The sequence below is a fragment of the Artemia sp. Qi Xiang Cuo genome, chromosome 14, assembly GCF_049724085.1.
Source record: "Artemia sp. Qi Xiang Cuo chromosome 14, ASM4972408v1, whole genome shotgun sequence".
Taxonomy (NCBI): domain Eukaryota; kingdom Metazoa; phylum Arthropoda; class Branchiopoda; order Anostraca; family Artemiidae; genus Artemia; species Artemia sp. Qi Xiang Cuo.
Window position 1 is genome coordinate 53,418,610 of NC_142807.1, and position 25,266 is coordinate 53,443,875.

The following is a 25,266-nucleotide window of genomic DNA, read 5'->3' on the forward strand; positions in this document are numbered from 1 at the left end:
TGGCACGAGTTCTAGGAAATATTCTATCAATGCAGGCCACTGTTCCAACAAGCGGCTTGCTGCTTCCCCTATGGTGAGCCATCTCGTGGGGATGTGCTTCCTAAACTTACGCTGAGGAACTTTAACTTTCCGTTGGCACTGGTTGAAATCGTCAGAACGAGCTGGCCATCCCGTGAAAAAGTGGCAAATAGCGATGATCATATCAGAGCACTCCTCCCCGAGTTCTTGCAGCCCTTTCAGGAATGCATTATGCACTGCATAAATGTGCAGGTTCCCCTATTCAATAGGCCTTTTGAATACCTTTTTCTCTTATCTGAGTCTATGATGCGCCACACTTTCTTATTGACAGCTGAGTCATCACTTGCAAGCATCAGCAATTTCTGAAAGTTCTTCATATTCAACACACTGCAGGATTTTCTTACTCAGATCTTCACTGGTTGCATGTCCCATATAATATGTCCGAAGATGCCGACTAGCCACTTGTTTCCGCTATTTTGACCAGTATCAAACTCTTATTTGGAGCTTCTCTACCCCAACATTGTTCGTTGTTTCATCATATTCCAGCACAAAGTCAGATTTCTCGATGTCTTCGACTAGAATTTCTCGAAAGTCCGGATAAATAGCCTCCGTCAATAAGCATGTCACTTTTTTAGCATTTAACGACAAGCCTTCTGGTACACCATTAGGGAACATTGTTCGGAGCACCTCGGCAATATGATCACATGAAGCCGCAGCAAAAGAACTAGCAATAGTCTTTAAAACCCAAACTATCTCTCCCCTTGAAGCTGCATCCTGCTCGCGGAGCATTTTCAGATTCTTTAATGGTACGCTATTGTCACTCTGTGAGTTAGGGTGGTTTCCAGTTAAAGCTGATGCAGCGAGTCTCAACTGACGCTGGTTTAACATGACAGAAGCATTCTTCTTATGATCTTATGCGGCTGCATGTTGAAGAAAGGCCTGGAGCCCTTTCTGGCAGCTGAGTGTTTTTTTATAAACTTTACAATAGAACGAGCTATCACTCCCTTTTTTGCGCCACTCTTTCACTTTATGCCCAGCACCGTCTTCTCTACAGAGCTAGCTCTCCAAAAATTTTGTCTTGCCTATTATTTTACAGCGACCTGAAATAAGAATGGGTTTTTAGGACGGAATTCGAAAACTTATAAAGCTGATACAAATACAAACTGACAAAACCAATGAAAACACAAATTTAATCTTACATTTTGACGTCCTCAGACCTGTGGGCATGCATGCCTTTAACAGGAAATGGTGTAAAATCAAAGAAACTGGCTAACACTGAAAACATGTAAAAGGAATCTCGGCCTAACTGTCCATTTGCTAAGCAACCAGGCAATAAAGGATGCTAAGTAAACCAAGGGCCTGAAAAGAACCAAAGGCAGTTATGGTACGGTAGAACTAATTCAATCGATCATCTTATCCGCAAAAGCCTAGATATTAACACCTACACACTAACCACGTTTATCACAGCTATAGATATTGTGCGTCTTGAAATACAGTCCAAACTATCAAAAAAGGCTTACCTTTTTTATGAATTATGCCACAGTTAAGAGTCAACTAATACATAATGTTTTACAAAAACAATTGGCCCAAATCGTCAAAAAAAGTAACTTTAGTGACCAAATGACAGAAATAGTGACAAAAAGTGACAGGTCCCAAAAAAACTGACAAAAGTGACAAACAGTGACTGCGGCCGATCCTTATATATATATATATATATATATATATATATATATATATATATATATATATATATATATATATATATATATATATATATATATATATATATATATATATATATATATATATATATATATATATATATATATATATATATATATATATATATATATATATATATATATATATATATATATATATATATATATATATATATATCATATATATATATATATACTCACACTCATATATATATATATATATACTCACTCGTGTGCGCGCGCGCTGCTGCTGCTGCTGCTCGCTCGCTCGCTCGCTCGCTCGCTCGCTCACTCATATATATATATATATATATATATATATATATATATATATATATATATAAAGGAGGTGCTGGCCTCCTTTTTCTTCTCAAACTAAAGTGGCACATTTTAAATATCTAAAATTTTACTTAGTTCATCTTTAAGCGCTCGTAATACATCCTTGAAAAGCATGTGTAGAATTAAAGATCTGCTTCAGGTAGTAAAGAGGAAGTGCAGTCTCCTATTTAAAAAAAATCTTAAGAGTATTTACGCGACGGAAATCTTTTTTCATTTTTTGAAAAAAATAAAAATGAAAATTCACATGCATCATTTTTGGAAACTCGTAAAAGGAGTGCTTGAGGATCAGGAGATTCAGAAATGGCAGTGTGAAGTCGCGGCCTCGGTGTCCCTCGGCGTTTACCGGCAATGGAAGGAGGTCTGGGGATATGATAATTATTTTAAAGCGGGTTTAAATAGTGAAGAAATTAAGTGGTATATATCAGGGAGGGGTAATTTTCTAGCACTTGGAGAAAGGAGGAAATTTTTAGGGAGGTTAAGGGTAAAGGACGGTCCTTGCTCATGCCCTATGTGTGGAGAAAATGGTGAGGATCTGCTTCACTTCATGGCCCTTTGTCCCGAATTACAGGATTTAAGAAAAGAATTATTTTTTGATAATGTGGGGACAAGTAAAAAATTATGGGACAATAAGAATGATAGCAAAATATATAAAATTGGGTATGTCACATAAAGATAGATTTTTGTAAAGGGGGTGGGGTGAGCGTTGAAATTATTGTTGTATGTGTGTAAGTTGTTTTCTTGTTTGTTATTTTTTGTAGTCATGGCCCTTGATAGATGTAACATACATCTATCTATGTATGTTAATTTGTCGATATTGTGTACTTTATTATGTTTTTGTTTTGTAATTTTGCGTTGTTATTGTTAAGTAGGCTACCATACTTTGCTATGAGTGTTATAATCATGTACTATTATTTTGTGTGATTTTCCATTTTTTTTGCCATGGCACAAAGCGGCTTTTATTGCAATAAATATCTATCCATCTATATATATATATATATATATATATATATATATATATATATATATATATATATATATATATATATATATATATATATATATATATATATATATATATATATATATATATATATATATATATATATATATATATACATATATATATATATGTATTCATATATATATATATATATATATATATATATATATATTATATATATATATATATATATATATATATATATGTATATATATATATATATATAAAGGCATAAAATTCTAAAAAATATTTTATCCAGGATTAATAACAATAAGAGATAAGGCTTTGGAATCATGAAAACTCATTTCATAATATCACAAATTGTCAGAACCTGACAAATAGAAGAAATCATGATTTTTTTTTTTTTTTTTTTTTTTTTTTTTTAACAAAAAAAATTATGAAAATTTAACAAAAACTGAGTGCTAAATGTTTTGTCAACCATTATTAAATTAAATAGTGGTTTAATTCGGTAAAATTGTAAGAAATGAACATTAGGGCCCTTTAGTGGCCACTACAGGCAATAGCGTTGAGAGGTATATATTATTATTATTATACTTTTATTTTCCTCATTAACACAAAATGGAGGAGTAGTTGATGCACATAAAAAAATCATAATCTTGTCAACATAAAATAACAAACTCAAAATAACAAATGCGACAAAATCACGTGGAAAATAAACAAGTAAAAAAATGATGCATGTGAATTTTCATTTTTATTTTTTTCAAAAAATGAAAAAAGATTTCCGTCGCGTAAATACTCTTAAGATTTTTTTTAAATAGGAGACTGCACTTCCTCTTTACTACCTGAAGCAGATCTTTAATTCTACACATGCTTTTCAAGGATGTATTACGAGCGCTTAGAGATGAACTAAGTAAAATTTCAGATATTTAAAATGTGCCACTTTAGTTTGAGAAGAAAAAGGAGGCCAGCACCTGAATGTCCTTTCTCGTAAAACCACACAGATGACTCAGGGAACGAAAAGTCTTTCCGATTTTAGCCTCCAAATGACTTTAACTGTGACGTTAAGCGACATTAACGTAAATGACATTGAATGAGGATCCCATTTTTTTCCTTTGGCTTGGTCTATGAGTTTAATAAAATATTAAAGAAAATAGTTTCCAAAAAGTGATTATTTACTCCATTGACTACTAATTTCCAATGCATTGTGCCAATGCATGCCTCTTGCTTCAACCCATGTACCCGTAAATGGAATCAAATGTGACGAAACAAGACCCGGAAAAACAAGAATGACGGATGGGGTAATGTATTGGAAATATATAATTTGGGCTATATATTTGCACATTAGGGGTTTGGGGTAAAGTATAGTGGAGCTGTAGTCAAAATGTGTGAACAACAATTATTCTACGTATTATGAAGTAGGAATTGGGTACTTGTCTGTCATAGCGCCTATGTATATAGAAGCTAAGTAGAACCGGTTCCTTCGTTAGTTTCTTTCAACTTAGCGTGAGGCAAGACAAAGAAAAGTGACAGAATAGATGGGAAATATATAATTTGGGCTATGTATTTGCACATTAGGGGGATGGGGGTACAGCGTTTGGATAGTGTGAAGATAAAAAACAATTCTTACATCATAATATGTAGAATAATTATACCTAACACATTTTGCATGCAGACCCGCTATACTTTGCCACCACCTCCACCCCCCTAATGTACAAATATATAGCCCAAATTTGTTCCTAAAGTATTATATTTTCATGAAATTTTGTAATATTTCAATGAATTTCATTACATACAGATCGCAAACTAAATAAAAACCGGTTCCACTCAGCTTCTATATACATAGACGCTATAACATAGGCGCTATAACAGACAAGTACCACTAATCATTTTCTTAACATGCTTTCTTCTCAATAGCCCCTAATCTAGACCTATACTGAATCATCTCCAAATTTAAGCTTAGAAAAGAATAGCTTAGAAACAAAATTAGCTTAGAAAACATAATTTAGCTAGGATGAAAGTGAATGTATCACTTGATGCCTGTTTTATGCTCTTTCATAATTCAATAATCGCTTCTGTGGTAAATTCTATTTTGAGCCCTTAATTGGGCCCAAAAATGTAAAACAGTCAACAGTTGACAAAAGTTTAAAAACATTTTTAAAAAAAAGACTGTCTAGGGAGAAAAATTGCCATTTGCAGCTTATTCAGAAATGGTAATCATTATTCTCCTTAGTATTAACAGTAAAATGTTATTAAAAAAAACAAATTTGCAGTATTTTTTAAAACGAGTCTAAAACCCCTCAAAAATGGCATCGCGCCAAAACTGACGTCATTTTTTAAGGATTTTCAGCCTTTTTAAAAATATTCCTGCAAATTCCTTTTCAAAATAATCTTTTACTATTAAGACTAAGGAAAATAGTAATTACCATTCCTGAATCAGCTACAAATAACAATTTTTTCTCACCAGCCAATTTTTCAGAAACATAATTTTTAACTTTTGGGGACTATGGGCCGTTTTGGGCCCTCTTAGCCAGGGGCGTAGCTACAGTATAAATATTGGAGGGCAAGATGGGGTGCTATTGAAGTAGATGCTATTCAAGCGGTAGTGAAGAAAAGTAACTATTTAACAAACACGCTACTTGGTGAATTGAAAAAAAATTACGCAATACATTATAAACAATGAACACAAATTAAACAGTCATAAATATAAGAGTTTGTGCTTGGCTTTTACTACAGTTGTCAGCAATGTGCTGCTGCAGGCGACAGTTGTATAGCATTAACAAGCTTTCGGGTGGGCAAAGGTAAGTGTCGTATACATTCGGCTTTTTTCAGCCAGATTTACGACTAATGCTGCACTTCATATCCCCCTCCACTTCCACCAACCCCACCCCCAGAACAGAATGCTCAATCTCATAATTGAACCAAGCTCTATTCTAATAGCCCCGTGTATCGCGCTATTTGTTTGCTCGTAATATTGAATATATTCTGACTCATTAAGATTTAATTTTTTGTACAAAACTTTTAATATAGGTGATTTATTGAGATACTATTTATGATTTTGAATTAAATTGATTTGTTTGTGGGTTCGCCGATTTATTTTAATGAATAGCACTGATATCAGCGGGCTACATAAAGCCGAACAAAAATCACAGGCAGCGCAAAAGCGCTATCTAAGTAATGATACAGGGCAAGTAAAATCATTACCACAGATTGTGTAACAATAGGGCCGTTCTTTTACTCATCTTTGTGCTAAGATCTTACATCTATTTATACAAAAAGCTTAAAAGTGAAATCTCAGGTCCTAGATATCATTGGTTATAGCGTTTTTTGGCAAACATCTATCATCATTCTGCTCTGATTAGGAGTCTAAGAGCAATGATGTTTGTATCATCGAAACTATTCCACCAGTGTTCTAAGTGGCATAAAGATGGCGTCTTTCATACTTTTTTCTAACATCAGTGAGCTGTAAGATCTTAGAACAAAGATGAGTTAAAAGAACGGAAGTCTTTGCAGAAAGATGTCAGACCTTAGATTTAAGATCTTAGTGCAAAAGAACGGGCCTATTATATTGTGACATATTCCCCACATTTAAATAGCGACCGTATTTCAAATTTGAATGTATTCGAAGCAGTTAAAGGTAAAGTTAGAATTATTAACTTATCAGTTGGGCATTGTTTGACAAAGAATATCCATAAAATAATAGCTACGCAAAAGTTTTTCTTGTGTAAATCAGGGTATGAGGGGTATACACTTTCGGAGGGGAGGGGGTTACACTGAATATCGTTTTTGTGCCTATAATAACCTTCACAAGCAAAGCTCAGTCTCCTAGTGCTGCATGATAAAACTGATAACAATAGAAAAAGAGAATAGGTTTGTAATGCTTATACGTCTACACAGAATTTCTAAATTGTGAGAAAAATATACGTATTTTGTCTAAATTCAATTTACTCTAATCTCAGCAGACATTTCGTAAAGCATCCTGAGGCTGAGATAAATGTCCCACAAGTAGCGCTTGCGTTGTGTGAAATGCGACTAATTTTAGTCATAATTCTTAGCACATTTATGTCAATTCTTTTTTGGAGCTGTCTAAAAGAAAAGCAAAAATAGTGAGAAGTCAGCATAGTATGTCATAGAGGCAGTCCTACATTTGTGGGTTAGTATTTGAATACAAAACGTAAGAAATAGGACGTTATCAACCCTCATTAGGTATTTCAATAGCAAATAAGAGAATAAGAGTTTTAACTGAATGCTGAAAATAAAAATTGAAACAAAAAATGGTTCCTGGAGTGGATCCCCTTCTAATAAATTCCATGACCAAACTACAACTCATTTGGCCTATCTAGTTATAGCGCGAATATTATTATAAAAAGTACTAAGTCTTATTTTATTTTTCAACGATTTCTCTTCCATTCAGGAAATTGTATGACCAATGGATGGATGATAGATGGACTTACCTATCAAAAAATGAAATGATATCATTTTTATACAATCCTAAAAGGGGCCTATACAATCCCAGATTTGCCTCTCAATTACTCGGACTATCTGTCTTGGCTTTTTTTCTACAAATAATTAAAAAAAAATTCAGCAAAGTAAGTTTTTAAAAAAAAGTAATAAAAAAAATATAAAGTAATAATAATACTTTTTATTATTGTAGTAATAATATTTTTATTATTATAGTAATAATAATAAAAAATGAAATAATCTACCAAAAAATATAATCAAATAATCTACCAAGAATACAACTACCACAAGTCAGTATCGATAAATAAATGAAACGTAAAACAAACAGAAACTAAAATAAATAAAAGTCAAACTCAAAACGAGCAGAAATTAATATGAGTAGACTTCTAAACCCCAAGCCTTCTAAAAGCCAGAATATAATTTGCACTTTACTGAAAAAAAATCAAACGAATTTACTGAAAAAAATCTGCATTGCCAGCTTAATGTACATATGCTGATATTTATTCCTTAAAATCTTAATTGATTTTTGATTTCTTAAAGTTAGAAAAGTGATAACTTTTAAAAGAATTTTTTCAGTACAAATTATATTCTGGCTTTTAGAAAGCTTGGGATATAGAACCCTACTCATATTAATTTCTGCTCGTTTTGAGTTTGACTAGAATAAGAAGGTTGTATCCATTTCCATTTCATTCAGGAAATTACATTTACTGTATATCTACCTTATTATTCTTCAGTGATTCCATTTCTGTCCTATTTGCAGATGAAGAGATTGTATCCATTTCCATTTCATTCAAGAAATTATATTCACTGTATATCTGCCTTCTTATTATTCAGTGATTCCATTTCTGTCCTATTTGCACATGTATCCATTTCCACTTTTGAAAGTTTTAAAACAAGAGAATCGAATCTTGAACTGATAGATTTTAAGAAGTATAAGCACCTTAAATATCATAGGCAGCGCAATAGCGCTACCTAAGTAAAGAACGATGTTGGACCAATGTATTTTTTTTCTTGGTCTTAGACCAGGGCACTTCGTATCGCAGGAGTTATCGTAGAAACTTCGAAAAGGGCTCATTCGATTGGAAATTGGAGTGGCTTGTGCCCTTTTCAATTGTCGAACGTGATTGGAAGGCAACTAACGCCCCCAAAACGCCCACCATTTCCCCAAACACATGCAATCAAAATTTTTAGATCGACGATTTCTTCATCGCTGTTGATATTCACATAGCAATTGTGTTTTCGAGGATGACATTCCCTAACAGCCCTCAGGGCAAGGGTTGTAAGTTACGCCCCGGGGGCATATAAGGTTCTTATAGAAAGCATTGTCGTTAAAACTTCAAAAAAGGCTCTTTCGATAAATTCAAAGGGCTAGTTCCCTTTTTAATTGTCGAAAGTGATTGGAGGGCAACTAACCCCCCTATCACGCCCACCTTTTCTAAAAACTCATCCTATCAAAATTTTGAGATAGCCATTTTGTTCTACTGAATTGAAAGTTCTGGAAATTAGGTCTTTGAGGATGACAGCACCTCCACGGCCCTCAGGCAAGGGTTGTAAGTTATGCCCTGGGGGCATTTAAGGTTTTTTATAGAAAGCATTGTCGTAGAAACTTCAAAAAGGGCTCATTTGATTGAGAATTGAAATGACTAGTGCCATTTTTAATAGTCGAAAGTGCTTGGAAGGCAACTGCCACCCATTCCACGCCCACCATTTATCCAAACACATCCAATCAAAATTTTGAGACAGCAATTTTTTTAAAAGTTGTTGAAAGTTCTAGAAATTTTAAATTTTTAGTTGACACTCCCCCCCACAGTTCTTAGGGTAAGGGTTGTAAGTTATACCCTGGGGGCATATAAGGTTTTTATTGAAAGCTTTGTCGTTGAAACTTGAAAAAGGGCTCATTCGATTGGAAATTCAAAGGGCTTTTTCATAGTCAAAAGTGATTTGAGGGCAACTAACCCTCCTCACGCCCACCTTTTTCCCCAACACATCCAATCAAAATTTTTAGATAGCCATTTTGTTCAACGTAGTTAAAAGTTTTAGAAATTAGGTCTTTGAGGATGATAACCCCCTCACAGCCCTTGGGGCAAGAGTTATATGTTATGGCCCGGGGGTATCTAAGGTTTTTATAGATAGTGATGTTGTTAAAATTTCAAAAAGGGCTCATTTGATTGGAAATTAGAAGGGCTTGTGCCCTTTTTAATAGTCAAAAGTGATTGGAGGATATCTAACACCCCTCTCATACCCACCATTTCCCCAAACACATCCAATCAAAATTTTGAGATAGCCATTTTGTTCGACGTAGTTAAAAGTCCGGAAATTATGTTTTTGAGGATCACACTCCCCCCACAGCCCTCAGAGCAAGGGCTGTAGTTTATGCCTTGGGGGCATATAAGGTTTTTTTTATATAGAAAGTGTTGTCGTAGAAACTTCAAAAAGGAATCATTCGATTGGATACTGAAACGGCTAGTGCCCTTTTTAATAGTCGAAAGTGATTGAAAGGCAAGTAACCCCCCTCTCACGCCCACCATTTCCCCAAACACATCCAATCAAAATTTTTAGATAGCCATTTTGGTCAACGTAGTTGGAAGGTCCGGAAATTACGTCTTTGAGGATGACAACCCCCTCAAAGCCCTCAGGTCAAGGGTTGTAAGTTATGCCCTGGGGCATATAATGTTTATATAGAAAGCGTTGTAGTAGAAAGTTCAAAAACGGCTTATTCGATTGGAAATTGAAAGGGCTAGTGCCCTTTTAAATAGTCGGAAGTTATTGGAGGGCTACTAAACCCTCTCTCACGCCCACCATTTCCCCAAACACATCCAATAAAAATTTTGAGATAACAATTTTGTTCAAAGTAGTTTAAAGGTCTGGAAATTAGGCCTTTAAGGATGACAACCCCTCACAGCTCTCAGGGCAAGGGTTGTAATTTATACCCTGGGGGCATATATGGTGTTTAAAGCAATGTTCTTCAACGTAGTTGAAGGTTCTGGAAATAAGGTCTTTGGGGATGACACCCCCCCCCCCCCGACAAGGGCTGTAAATTATGCCCCGGGGGCATGTAAGGTTTTTATTGAAAGCGTTATCGTAGAAACTTCAAAAGGGCTCATTCGATTGGAAATTGAAAGGACTAGTGCCTTTTATAATAGTTAAAAGTGATTAGAGAGCAACTAACGCCCCTCTAACGCCCACCATTTCCCCAAACACATCCAATCAAAATTTTTAGATAGCCATTTTGTTCAACGTAGTTGAAAGTTCTGGAAATTAGGTCTTTGAGGATGAAAACCTCCACAGCCCTCCGGGCAAGGGTTGTTATTTATGCTCTTGGGGCATATAATGTGTTTATATAAATCGTTGTCGTAACAACTCAAAAAGGATCATTCGATTGGATATTGAAAGAGCTAGTGCCCTTTTTAATAGTCGGAAGTGATTGGAAGGCTTGACATTTTTAAAGTAAAGATCGATGGGGGTACAATGTATTTTTTTTTTTTTTTTTTTTTTCTTTTTTTTTTTAGACCAGGGCACTTCGTAGTGAAGGATTTGTCTTAAGAGCTTCTAAAAGGGCCCATTTGATTGAAAATAGAAAGGGCTAATTCCCTTTTTAATAGTCAAAAATTATTGGAGGGCAACTAGTCCCCCTCCCACGCCCACCCTCCCATTTGCCCATTATGTTTAAAATATAAATGCTGCCTTAAGATTAAATCAAAATGCACTGTGTTTAAGGCTAATTCCCAATGAGACATCTCGGCATTATCCCAAAAACGAGTGAGAGTATTATGTTCAAATTTTCAGGGCCACTTCTGCTCTTAACATTTAACCAAATGATAATAGCATAAATGAATTCCAGCTATTGGAGAAATTAAAGAGATTTTTTTTGCGAATAGTATCTAGTTTTCCTTTTCAGGTCAACTAGAGGAGGTATGAGACTAAATTAAACACTACTATTTGTGTCCAGATTTTTAAAAGGGTGTATGTTATTTAAAAATTGCTGAAAAATTTTTCTACAGCATACAAATAGCAGGCCAAACTACAAAGTCTTAAAAAAACGAAAAGATTTAAAGTATTATTATCTTTTTCCCTGAAAAGATTAGGTCAATATAAAACGAACATAAATTAATTTAAAAACTTTTTCCACAAAATAAGTTTTTCAAAGAAAAGTAAAGAACTACATTAAACCAAAAATAAGTAAAAATAAAATCAGATAATCTACCAAGCGTGAAACTACCTCGAATCAGTATCTATAAACAAATGAAAGCCAAAACAAACAGAAATTACAATAAATAAGCGAGTCAAATTCAAAACGAGCAGAAGTTAACATGCGTAGGGCTCAAAACCCCCATGCCTTCCCAAGGCCAGAACATAATTTGCACTTTACCGAAAAAAATACAAATGAATCTGCATTGTCAGTTTAATATACATATAATGATATTCAGTAATCAAAATGTTAATATTATTTGATTTATTAAAGTTATAAAAGTAAAAACATTTATATTGGTGACAACTACGGTGGGAGTTCTAGTGCCCTTTTTAAGAGTCAAAAGTGATCGGAGGGCAGCTAGCCCCCTCTTATGCCTTTCCCCAATATGTATCCGATCAAAATTTTGAGAATGCCACTCTATTCCAAATAGTCCAAAGATCAAATAACTATGTCTTCGGGGTTTACCCCCACCCCCCAGCTCCCGGAGCAAGGGTTGTAAGTTATGCTCGTTGCTCATCATTAACATATAAGGTTTATACTAATGTTTGCAATAATTTGAGAATAGTTGTACCTAACAAATTTGGCATGCAGGCCCACTATACTTTACCACTTATATTTCTATCTTACTTTGGTATATTTCATTAGGATTGAGTGTCAGAGAAACATATTTAAGCTAAGGTGCTCAAAATGTTCGCCTTCAAGTTTCTTTCAATTTCAAACTCTAGCGGCAATTATTTTATATACTTTTGAAGTATTCATTTCTTACTGCCTAATATACAGATTGTACCTAATTGTACCTAACATATTTGGAATGCAGACACGCTATACTTTGTTGTCCTAAGAACTTGTATTTAGAACTATACTTACTTGTCTTAAGAACTTATAAAAGGGCCCATTTGATTGAAAATTGAAAGGGCTAATTCCCTTTTTAATAGTCAAAAATTATTGCAGGGCAACTAGTCCCCCTCCAACGCCCACCCTCCCATTTGCCCATTATGTTTAAAAACTAAATGTTGCCTTAAGATTAAATCAAAATGTACTGTGTTAATGTTAATTCCCAACAAGGTATCTCAGCTAGACCCAAGCGCCGCGCCGGCGGATCGACCGAACGCCGCCGACGAGAGGCCCGGTCGAACGCCGCCGAAGTGTCGTAACGCCACTGGAGCGCCGCAGGCGCGCCGCCACCGGCAGAGGCGGTGGCGTTCGGTCCACTTCAAATTATTTTTGCGCCAATTCTTTATTGCGTCAACCGCAAAATCGGAGCTTTTCCTTCTCGTGTGGTTTAGTATTTCGATTTTCCTGATTAGAAATCAAGCAGAGCTTGCACTATCCCCGAATTTTCGGGTATTTCCCCGAAAATCTATGCGTCACCCCGAAAATAGATTTGGTTCCCCGAATCTCCGAAAATCACACAATCACGGTGCCACCCCTAGTGGTTTATCACCAGTGACTTTCCCTGCCAAATATTACTTTGTATACCATAATTATTCACTGCTCTCTTGTTCATTAATTTTCGTCTCTTTTGTTAATTTGCATAAAAACCAGACAGATGCAATATGCTATTGCAAATATTGCAATATACACAGTTCTTAATATGTTTACAAAAAAAAGTATCGTCTTTATGAAATGAGTTTAAATCATTTCGAATACAGTTTCCTAATAGCTATTTCTTACATCATTCGTAGTCAAGAATTTTATTTTCAAGTTGAATAGAATTATAGAACGAATTCACTATTATACAGCTTCAGCCTTTTGTTGGATTTTGAAATTGACAGCTGACATATTGTTTCTGCAGCTGAATTGTAAGTTTGCAGATTTTTTTTTTTTTTTGCTGTTTTAGATAAGATTTTCTTAATGTTTAATACTCAATTATTGAATAGGCCTACCTGATAGAAAATACAATCTTCTTTCTGGAACATTTTTACCCCCCCCCCCAAAAAAAAAACAGCCTTCGGTTGAGACAACATTTAGCTTTAGACTAAGCTATTTACAAGGTTGGGGCCTTAAATATTGAACCGGTAGTTACCCCAAAAATATGATCCATAAATAAATTGTAAATTATTGCCTATAAGGGGGGGAGATAGGGGGCTATCATTTATAAAGGATAATACCTCATTTTTTTTATTGAAAGCAGGGATGCCAAAAAGATAATTATGTTTTTCATTTAAAGTGGAGACAGAAGAAAATGATATCAAATTCCCTGGGAAACCATTGAAATATTTTGATAGACCCAGGGCCTCCCATTAGGCCTTGTTCATTGTCTTGGGTATTTTGCGTTTTCTCATAGGCTACTGGCCTTATTTGGCTTTTGTGTGTGCTCCATTCTAATTAAATTATTTTGATCTTAATTATTGACATTTCAAATCTATCACTCATTTTTAAAGTAATCTTAGGTATATCTGAATAATTTCGACATTTTGTTGTTGTCTTTGTATCTTTTTACTCATACCATCAATTTTTTTTCAAGGAACACTAAGCTTTTTAGCGTTATTTGCGGGTTTGTTTGAACCATATAGTTACCTAGTTAATTTTTAAGTAAACTATTTTTCTAATGAAAGCTGAGACGGTATCCTATCAAGGTGGTATCCAGAGGGGGGGGGGGAGGTATTATATTTAAATGATAATAGCTCGAAATTTTATTTATTGAAAGCAGGGATCCCAAAAAGTTCATTTTTTTAATTTAAAGCATAGACGGCATCCTATCAAGGTGGTATCTAGAGGGGGGGGGGGTATTGAGCTATCATATTTAAATGATAACACCTCGATTTCTTTTTAAAGCAAGGGTTCCATAAGTTAATTTTTTTTTTTTTATTTAAAGCAGAGACGGTATCCAGAAGGGGGGCAAAGGGAGTTATTATATTTAAGTGATAGTACCTTGATTTTTTTTATTGAAAGCAGGGATGCCAAAAAGTTGAAAAGTTGACAAAATTAACAAGATTTTTGTGAGTTACACTTGATACAGCACAGGAATGGTTTTATCATTCAAAGGGAAAGGGACATATGTATTAAATCCAGTTTTTTTTCTTAATGATAAAACGGGTTTACTTTGAAAACATTCATTCATATGTACCAGGTATATTCACACTAAAACGAATTGCCGTGACGAAAGCGATATCGACATCCACACCTAACGTTGCGCTCGAGTAACAATGGCGCCCTTGGTCCAGTGCCCAAGTTACACTAAAAGGCCAGGTCATAATAAAAGCTTTCAATTTGGGAGGTTCAAGGAGGAGTCTTTGATAGTCTTATGACCTCAGGGTACTAGATGTTGCAATGTTCTTACGTATCTGCAGTGGTTTAGAAAATTCGATCACCTCAGAAATGATTACCAAAAACATGCACAAATGTAACATTTGGAATATTATAATACTTTTTTCAAAGCTTTGAAGAAAAGCAAAAAAGTCTAAAGACCCCTAACTACGCTTGAAAGCTATTTTAAAAAGAAACTCTTTGGAGATTTTCATGTAAATGACCATAGCAGAAGCTTTGAGCCTGGGTGGGGATCAAAGAGGAGTCTAAGTATTTTGACCACAAGTGACTTATTGTTGCGACTTTCTTAAATTTGGTAATTCTTGTGAGCATTTGGATATCAAAGCTTAAACTCAATAACTGATACTAAGTGTCCTAACATTTTGCTTGGATTAAAAGTGACGAACTAGGATGAACATTTCAACATCTTCCTGGAGCTACTTCAGTCTGCATATTATTTAATTTAATTACACTTAAAACGGATGAGCTTTTCATTTTTTACCAAAGAAAATAGCTGGTACTTCAGTTTTCTTCATAGCCAATAAACTATTAAGTGTTTTTTGTGTCATTGTAATTGAAGTGTTCTCATGCGAAGTTTTCATCATGTATTTTTCAATTTGATAAATTTACTCCTTTTAGATACAGTTTACAATTTGACTGATATTAGGTATTTATTAGTTTATAATTTGGAATGAATCCCCAAAAGAAAAATGAATAAAATCCATAAGAGCAGCCAAAAGCAATAAAAAAGGAGTAATTGAGTTTTAGCCTACACGACGTATATTATATAAAGAAGCCAAAAAAAAAACATTAAAAAGTAGTTTTTTTTAATTGTAATTAAAACCAGTTTTTAGTACAAGAAGGTTTTTTAGAAGTCCAAAAGAGCAAAAAAAAAAAACACACAATCAGTATCAAAGTCACCCATTTCAACTGTTTTAAATGTGACAAAACAGATATAAGCAAAGGGCATTATGAAAAAATTAAGCTTCTAAGTTCAAACTTATATTCAAAGTTTTTACCCAGATAACTGACGAATTTTGTGATATGGTATTTGAAGTTTTGTATGCAGTATTGCTCGATGAAAAAAATTACGAATTTTGATAATTATTTATGTTAAGAATACATAGCAAATAGATACTTCAACTGCTCGTATTATGCAAGGGTTCTGAAACACCACAGCCATTTCGTTTCTACCAGATTTCTACTTCTCTTAATGAATAACGAAGAAGACCAGTTTCCAGCCAGCGACTTGTGACTTTTTGAACTCATGAATAGGCTCGAATCTGTTGTAAATTGAAGGTGTGATTTGAGAAAGAATGATGAAAACATTAATGTTTGCGGTCAACATCGATCGCGCCGGCGGCGCGCCGCCGACATCTTACCGGCGGCACGCCGCCGGCGTCTTACCGGCAGCGCGGCGTGCTGTTTTTTGCCCCACCGCCGCCGGTCTTCCCTCATCGGCGCGGCGCCGGGGTCTAATCTCAGCAGTATCCCCAGAACGACTGAGGGTATTATGTTGAAACTTTCGGGGCTACTTCTGCTCTTAAAATTTAACCAAATCAAAATAGTGTAAGTGTATCCAAGCTATCAAAGAAAGTAAAAAAATTTTTTTTTGCGAATGGTATCAAGTTTTCTATTTCAGGTCAACTAGAGGAGGTATGAAACTAAATTAAACACTACTATTTGTATCCAGATTTTTAAAAGGGTGCATGTTATTAAAAATTGCTGAAAATTTTTCTCCAGCATACAAATAGCAGGCCAAACTATAAAGTCTTAAAAAAACGAAAAGATTTAAACAATTATTTTGTGTCTTTTTGTTCCTTGTAGACGGTAGAACTCAAACTTGCTCATTTTTGGTTTAATGGAGTTCTTTACTTTTCTTTGAAAAACTTGCTTTGTGGAAAAAGTTTTTTTAATTAATCATGGGAAAAAATTGACCTGAGGAAACATGGCAAAACAAGAAGCTCAGAACATTTTTAATTTTGCCCAATTGAGGTTGACTCGGATTATTATTTGAAAAATTTTTGGGGTGTATCCCCTCTTTTTCAAAATTGGCCAAATTTTCCCAGGCTCCTAACTTTTGACGGTTTTAACTTTTCCCAGGCTCCTAAATTTGATGATCTTTACGTATTTTGAATAAACATCAAAATTCGATTCTTTTGATGTATCTAATGTTATCAAGACTCAGTTTCTTAGAGTTTCGGTTACTATTGAGGCACATCGCTTCTTACTGACAGTTCGTTAACACAAACTGTTTGAAATTGATTTCTTCCCAGGATTGCTGTAACATATAATGCTGTTTTTTTCTGAGGGGGGTGGATCGATGGGGGGCATAATTATAACCATCCTAGTTACATTGTATTAAAGGTACCAAGTACATCTCAGTTTTTACATTGAACCTGCGCCTCATCTCCATTCTTATCATAATGTTTCAAGCTGGTTTTGATTTCATTTTTACTGTTGCTAAATATTACTCTTTATTATTAGTAGTATATATTTCAATTATTATTTTGTGTCTTTTTGTTCCTTGTAGACAGTAGAACTCAAACCTGCTCATTTTTGGTTTAACGGAGTTCTTTACTTTTCTTTGAAAAACTCATTTTGTGGAAAAACTTTTTTTTAATTAATCATGGAAAAAACCTGACCTGACCTGAGCAAACATGGCGAAACAGGAAGCTCAGAACATTTTTCAATTTTGCCCTTAACTAGGCTCACATTTTTACTTTAAGATAAAGTTTCAAAGACAGTATATTTGGAAAAATATTAATGTGGAACATGTGGTACTTATACATTATACGGGCACCCACCGCTATATACTGTATAAGGAAACCAGACATGGAGACCCGTGAAACGGATATTTGCTATCTAAATTGATTGCAAAGCGAGTTTTCTTATCGAGTTTACAATATTTAAACGATTGTTTTTTGAGGTTTAGGGGGGGGCAAAAGGTACCTAGGTTAGGTTACGTATTTAATATATAACCCGAATTTGTTTCTAAACTATTATATATTCATCCTATTTTATTTTATTTCATTAGCATTAAGCAAACTTGACTTCTTTCGTGGGGCCCGTATAATTCATAAGTACCAAACATATTATGAAGTGTAATGGACCACCATTTTTCTCCATTTCCTTAATTTAAAAACGAGCATGGATTGTTTAAAAAAATATCTGCTCAAAGTAAAGAGCGAATTTTACACGCAACAGTTTTGAAGCTACTTAATAAATTATAGTTTTTTGGTACTTGTTTATTCTATAAACCACACTCGAGAAGTGAAGTTTGGTGAATATTAATGAAATAAAACAAAATTTGATTAAAATACAATACTTTAGTAAAAAAATTATTAAAACGACCACAAAGAATTAAGGAAGGGGGCCGCTCAGAGCGCGTAACCTTAAATAACCTAACCTAACCAAAATACCGACTAAATATTTAATTAAAAAAGGGTATAATGTGGTTTCTCAACGAGCCAGGTTTTTGTCTAGTATAGACAGCGTGAAAAACCGGGTATTCGCAATACAAGTTCTCGAGTGAGTTTTATATTTTAGACAAGTACCAGTTTTTTTCCAAATTATTGGGGTTGGGGCGACTCCCCCCTCCCCTCAACGACGCCACTATTCTTAGCCTTATAAAGGCTCAAAATGGAATTGGCCCCAGAAGCAATTATTGAATTATGAAAAGCCTAAAAACGGCAACAAATGATACATTCCCTTTTATCCTAGCTAAATCATGTTGTAAACTGAAAATTTATCCTCTTGTTTTCTCGATTAGCAGAAGAAAAACCGTCGTTGCTAATCACTGGGTGCTACACGAGATTATTGATTATTGCAGAATATTCAAGAACACTTCTTTTATGCTTTATCTTTAATAAGGGGATATAGCTCAGTGGTAGAGCATTCGACTGCAGATCGAGAGGTCACCGGTTCAAACCCGGTTGTCCCCTGATTTTTTAAAAAAGGAATAAAAAACAATGACACTGAATTTTAACATAAGAGAACACATATTTTTTTTTTTTAAGATATGGAGTTTCCCTGAAGTAGGCTCTTTCGCCTATTCATTTAAAATGTAAAAGAGTTAATCGCAGTTGGAAATATATTCTATAAGATAAAGTAACTGCATTGAAAAATAATTCTAATAGACACTTATCTGATGTAAGGGGGAGTGATTTCTTTAACAGTAAAAAACAACATTTTCAATGATAATAATAGGATTACGGAGAGATAGCAATAATCATGATTTTGGCTGGGAAGATCTTTCCCTGTATACGCGCTCTTTTGTATACTATACAGTTCGTTACCACGAACTGTTTGATGATACAGATCTTATGTTTAAAAATAAAGGCAATCGTTATCAAAATCTTAAAATATGGTTGAAAAAAAAAGCGTGAAAGAAAATTTTCTTTTAATATAGAAATGAGAATGGCAGAGAAGTTACCACAAATCTACTTCGTATAAAACAGAATTTTGTATACTTTAAGAAAAGAAACAAAATCTAAAGTTTTAGAAGTCAAATGAAGGTTAAATATCTATTAAATAAAGAATCATTTCCGAAACTTAGTACATAGTCCAAAAATTTTTCTGATCTGCCCACCGATTTGGGGTGCCCCCAACATAAATCAATATTTGGGGTGACCCCACCCCCACTTCAAAATTACAAATGGTATTTGTTTATGATTTTGATTGACCTTACGGGAAAAGATAATAACACTTCTTGTCAGGGATGCATACCACCTTAAGGAGACATTGGGGGAAATGTTAGAATGTCATACAGAAACTTTAATATAATGTTTCCTTTTTTGTAAAATGACCAATCAAAGATCATGCGTATTCAAATTAGGATTTCGAGATGAAACAAGAGCGAGTGGGTTAAACATTCATTCAGCAAAATATTATTACTTAAAAAGTTATACGCAATAAAAAAAAATTTGGCACTTGTCCATTATTCAGAAAACACCAGAAATTTGGATCTACAATATCAGACAATAGTCGGTTTATTGCTGTCCGAACTCGGAGAGAATTAGCTTCGGCTCAGTGTTAACTACACTGTAGCTATATTTTAATTAAGTTTTTAGTTGGTATTTTGGTTAGGTTACATTTTGCACGCAGGCCCGCCCCCCTAATGTGCGACATAAAGCCCAAATTATATATATATATATCCTATCTATCTCCCAAGCGTCTCAGTTGTTTCAACCAGTGTACCTGTAAATTGAATCAACTTGCGTGTTTTCTGAATAATGGACATGTACCAAAAATCTTTCTGATTTTCCATTGGATGAGGGGCACAGTCCCCTTCAGGCAACAATGGGACTAAATTTAAAATTTCTACTATAACGTATCTCTATGTTCAGAACTCTTCTTCTCATCACTTCTAATCAGGACTCGTCTTCAGAACACTTCTTCTTCTTCCTTTCAGATTCCATGTATTTAGATTTCATGGGACGGTATTAGAAAATTCCCCTCCCGCTAGGGGACAGCATTTGAAAATTGAACATATCAGTGTCGCTATTTTGGACTACGAGTCCCCTCCCCATAAAAAATGGCACTGGAACCACAAGTTTAAGAAACTAGACCAGCAAGTTTGAAATTCAGAACAAATTTTGAATTTAGATTTTTTGGGGGTGGATAAACATAAACTTTGTTACTTTTCTGTCTTAAAATTTTTCAATCGAGATTCTCTTTTCGGACCGAATGACATTCACATAGATTAACTACACTTTAAATAAAATAGAAAGCTGACACTGAAAGTTCTTTACCACACCCTTCTATGTAATTACCTACATTTTTTCAGTTTTTGATTATTGAATGCATAGATATAGTGAGTTAATTCAAAATTTTAGTAGATAAGTGCATATACAACTGCTTTCTGGATCTAATTTGTTGAATATTTTAAAGAAAGCAGCCGAGTTATGCAAAAGATACTTTTAGAAATTAGCTCAAAAATCAGTTCCTGAAAACCTCGGAAATTCTTATTCACCTAGGTCATGGCTTTCTTCTTAAATATTAACAAAAAATTGTCCAGAAAGCGACTGTCTACCATTCAAAGGTTTGTCCGAAAATGGGCGGCTTACCTTACTGTACAATCACGTTATAAAATGTTTAATTAATTTACCAATATTGACATTAATATCATCGCTGGAGTCATTCAACCTATCAAATCAAGTACTTCCTTCTTCTATCTTCCGCTTATGTTCTATCTTCTGCATACATACCCATATGCCTGCCTGATCAGAGCACTATCTTCTGAATGGTTAACCTATATACAAAATTATTATATGTATAAAAAGCCAAGCTTTCATTCTATTTTAAAGGGAAAGCCCGTGAGAATCCACAATCTTGTAACACGTGATTCTTAAAAGTCCATAGAGGAAGGGTAGTAAAATTAATGCGTTTCATACACAGTAAAATTAAAAAAGATGTTTTGATATAAAGACCACAGTAGCCAGAATATACATTATCGACAAAGGATATACTCTCGATTAAAAACAAGTGACACATATTTAAAACCACAAATTATTCAACTCCGCCTTCGCGCACGCGCGATTCCGATGTACACATTACGAGAAGCTTATGGAAAAAGCTGTTTTTTTTGTCCGACCACTAGCAACTAAACTATGGTTCTGACGTATATTCCCAGGGTCAGTACGTGCGGTATCAAATTTGTCTCATGTTTGGAAAAAGAAGACGCTACAGTCAACAGCACTGTAGACTGTAGCGTCTTCTTTTTCCAAACATGACACACATTGTATATTCTGTTTACTGTGGTCTACAGTGATATAGACAAATCATAACATTTGATACCAAATTGGACTGAAACTCTGATTGGTAAAATGGAGTCTGGGGTTCGATTTCTGCTACCACAAGGCTGGGCGACAGTTCTGCTACCTGTCTCTGTAAAAAAAAAGATCCAGCAACTGAAACATATTTTAAGAGACATCATAAAACATAAAAATGTCTCATCCTAAACACATATACATTTTATCAGAAATCCCAGTAGCTACAATACTAAAGCATAATACCTCATTTGATAGCTCCCTAATATTGTATGTATCACCGTTCCATAGAAAGACATCACCATTGTCCCCTTGAACTGGTTGTAGGGTGATTTTATTCCCTTGGAGCCAGAGAACGGATCCAAAAAATTCCATAGACCAATTTTCATCCTTAACTACAACTGTGTTTGACCAGTTTGGGCCTCTTCTTTCAAGTAGATCTATTGACAGTGGAGTCTAAAATCACAATTAACTCAAATCAAATTTAGTTCAATATCAATGTGGAAAAAAAGCACGGTTGTAACAACAGCTCCGACCTAGTAAAGGGTAAGCTACGGCTCATAAGTTTAATGACACGTTTTACAAAATCTAATCAGTGATAGAACGTTTGTCGTTTAATGCTGATTGAAGGAAAGCGGCTAGAATTTAGGCCCACATAAATAGTAAACAAATTTTTCAAAAGAAATTTTCTGGGATTTTGAAAGAACTTGAAACCCCTCGAAAATGGTGACGGATCAATATGAACAATGTACCTTTGGAATCACCATAGTAATAAAAAATCCTTGCTTTAAAGATTTCAGCCCCCCCCCTCCCCTTTTAAAACCTGAGAAGATCCTATTTTAGCCTACATATCATCAATGTGTCTCCTTCCTTTCTTTTTTTTTCTCCAGCACTAACAGGGCACTGGAATATTGTAGAGCTGTTTGAGGGCTCATCGGAAGCTAGTGTTTACATCTAAATGATTCTTATAGATTCGTCTCAAAAATGCCATGAGCAAGTGCAATATAGCACCATAAATGGTGCTTTTTGGTGAAGCATTTGGTTGGAAAACCTGGAAAGCATAAGAAGCGTATGAATAAGAATGTTCATGGTTAAGACTTTTAACTGGTGTTTACCCCTCCCCCCTTCTCGGCTTAGTAAGTGAAAACTAAAAAAATGTGTTTGAAAAAAAATATTGTCAACTGAATTTTTTTTTCTGGGAATTTTGAAAAGATCTTGAACTTCCCAAAAATAGTGGGGGATCAAAATGAAAAGTACTTTTAATTCTTTTTTCTGGAAATTTTGAAAAGAGCTTGAACTTCCCAAAAATAGTAGGGGATCAAAATGAAGTGTTTTTCATTTTTTTTTCTTGGAAATTTTGAAAAGAGCTTTGAACTTCCCAAAAATAGTGGGGGGTCAAAATGAAGTGCTTTTCATTTTTTTTTCTGGAAATTTTGAAAAGAGCTTGAACTTCCCAAAAATAGTGGGGGATCAAAATGGGTGCACCAAACCATGTTTGAAGTTTCTTGGCTAGAGGTTGGCTGGAGGTTCATTTCATGGTATCAGCAGTTCTTGCAGCCAAGTGAAGAGCAAATCTTAGCCCTTTGAAAAGCACGCCAATGACTTCATAAGAAACGCCAAAAATTTTTTATGTAACTTCAGGCAATTATTGGCATCAAATAGTTAAAGGAAATACCAATATCCCTGGTAGAATAACCAGAGCAAATCTCTGCGTCACCAACAAAGTATAAACACATACAACAAGTACTGACAAAACCTATCCTCTCCACACAAAAAAAGTGACCCTTTGTCCGCGTCTCCGGAGACGATTCCATACCTATGTGAACCTGGCGACTAAATCACAGGTTCCGTAGGTGATTATACTTGTTTCGTAAAAGCTGCATTAAATCTAATTGCTCGAAGCGATTAAGTAGTACAACATTGACCCTCTAGAGGCGCTGAGGTGCGCGGGATCACTTTTGGAGAGTTTTGTCAGTACTTGGTCAGTATATGTTTGTACTTTGGTCACAATGAAATACTGGCAGGCTACTGCTTTCAATAGACACTTCACCACATGACATTTCCTTTGGTTAATCAACACTGAATATGAATTACACTAATAAACTAGTGCATTTAAATCCTCCAACAAAAGAGCCAAGGCAACTGAGGAAGGAGATACTACTATAAAGCTTTAGATCACCTGTAAACATTTTAATTGCTATATCTTGGATTACCCAAAGGCAAATCAATAATGAATAGACAGAATAAAACAAGTCCCAAGCAAATTCCCAAGGGGACTCCCCTCAGAACACTATACTCCATGGTTAAACAAGAAGCCAAATTAATAATAAAAACCTTTAAAAAAACATCATTATCAGGGCTTTATGAACCATACCCTCATACATAATTTTTTTGCTCAAGTGAATCAGGTGTAGCTCAGGAGCTACACCTGAGTTGCTGTAACATGACTCATTTTGCAGTAAAGAAGGTACCACCAAGGAATTATATTGCACATAGGAAGCAAGATTTACAAAATCCCTGAAGACTGTAGATACTGGAGATAGATCAACGAAGTCCCATATTTATATACTCCCTGTGCCTCTTTGGATAACTATGCAAGAAACCATGGCTACACTGGTTCAAATGTCTTAAACAAATCTCCAGGTTGAATGTTAATAGAGTGGGATACTCCAGAATGGGATACCGTATATCAAATTCTCCAAAAAATCACAAATAATTTTGGAGCTAAAAGGTATATGCCAAAAGGGGGTCAGAAACTTCTGAATTTGCGTACTATAGCTTTTGCTCAATGTCTCTCCCTCAATTTTTATTTTTAGATATTTGTAGACTGCAGGCTATATCATATGGAAACTTTAGCCCTATGGCCGTTCCTGCCCGCCCATACCACTAGTTCCCCCTTTTTATCCTTCTCGCTTTTGGAAGTCCACATTGAATGAAGTCAACCTACACAAAAAAATACCACTCAATTTACCATTCAATATCCTTTCTAAATATTTCACTCATTGTCATAAAAAATTCCCTTTAGGCCCTTAATGGGACTCTAAAATTGTATTTGCGTTGCCCTCTATAGAGAGAAACTTTTCCTCTAATCCATCTGAAGTTTTAATACAATATAGTCATTAGTAGCCTATAGGAATATCTAAAATTAAAAGAAAAAGAATTTGAAAAACATAATTTTTTCAATGGGGAGGGGGGAGGGATATAGGTCTAGTTTATTTTAATTTTCAACTTTGCTCTTTACTTCCATCATAAAAACTTCACTGCTCCCACCATCTTTACTAATAATACTATCAAGGTAAGTGAAGCTACTCACCTGATCAATCTTTTTATTACCCAACGTCACATTTTCATCTTCGCTTATTCCTAACCTCAGTGACTAAGTCTTCTTAAAATTAATTTTCAAACCTATTCTAGCACCCTGAACTCGCAAAGCCTCTAAAAGTTCATTCATTTTGCTCACACTTTCATCTAGGATGCTTAAATCATCAGCATAATCTAAGTCCAGGAGACTTTTTCCTCCCTATTTGATTCCGTGGTCTCCCATTACCTTTCCTGTGC

General features: G+C 34.8%; 1 protein-coding gene and 1 non-coding gene across 4 annotated transcripts in view; one reads left to right on the plus strand and one right to left on the minus strand.

Annotated features, from left to right (window-relative positions):
• The window catches only part of LOC148944617 (asparagine synthetase domain-containing protein 1), a 47,387-nt gene that overhangs the window by 12,716 nt on the left and 9,405 nt on the right, over positions 1–25,266 (minus strand). For all 3 annotated transcript variants that reach the window (XM_089100823.1, XM_089100821.1, XM_089100822.1), the window contains exon 2: positions 21,955–22,164. In XM_089100823.1, the coding sequence (XP_088956949.1) occupies positions 21,955–22,164 (210 nt within the window). The remainder of the gene's footprint in view (positions 1–21,954; positions 22,165–25,266) is intronic.
• On the plus strand, positions 18,811–18,882 carry TRNAC-GCA (transfer RNA cysteine (anticodon GCA)). Its single transcript has one exon. It is a non-coding gene; the product is annotated as a tRNA-Cys (tRNA).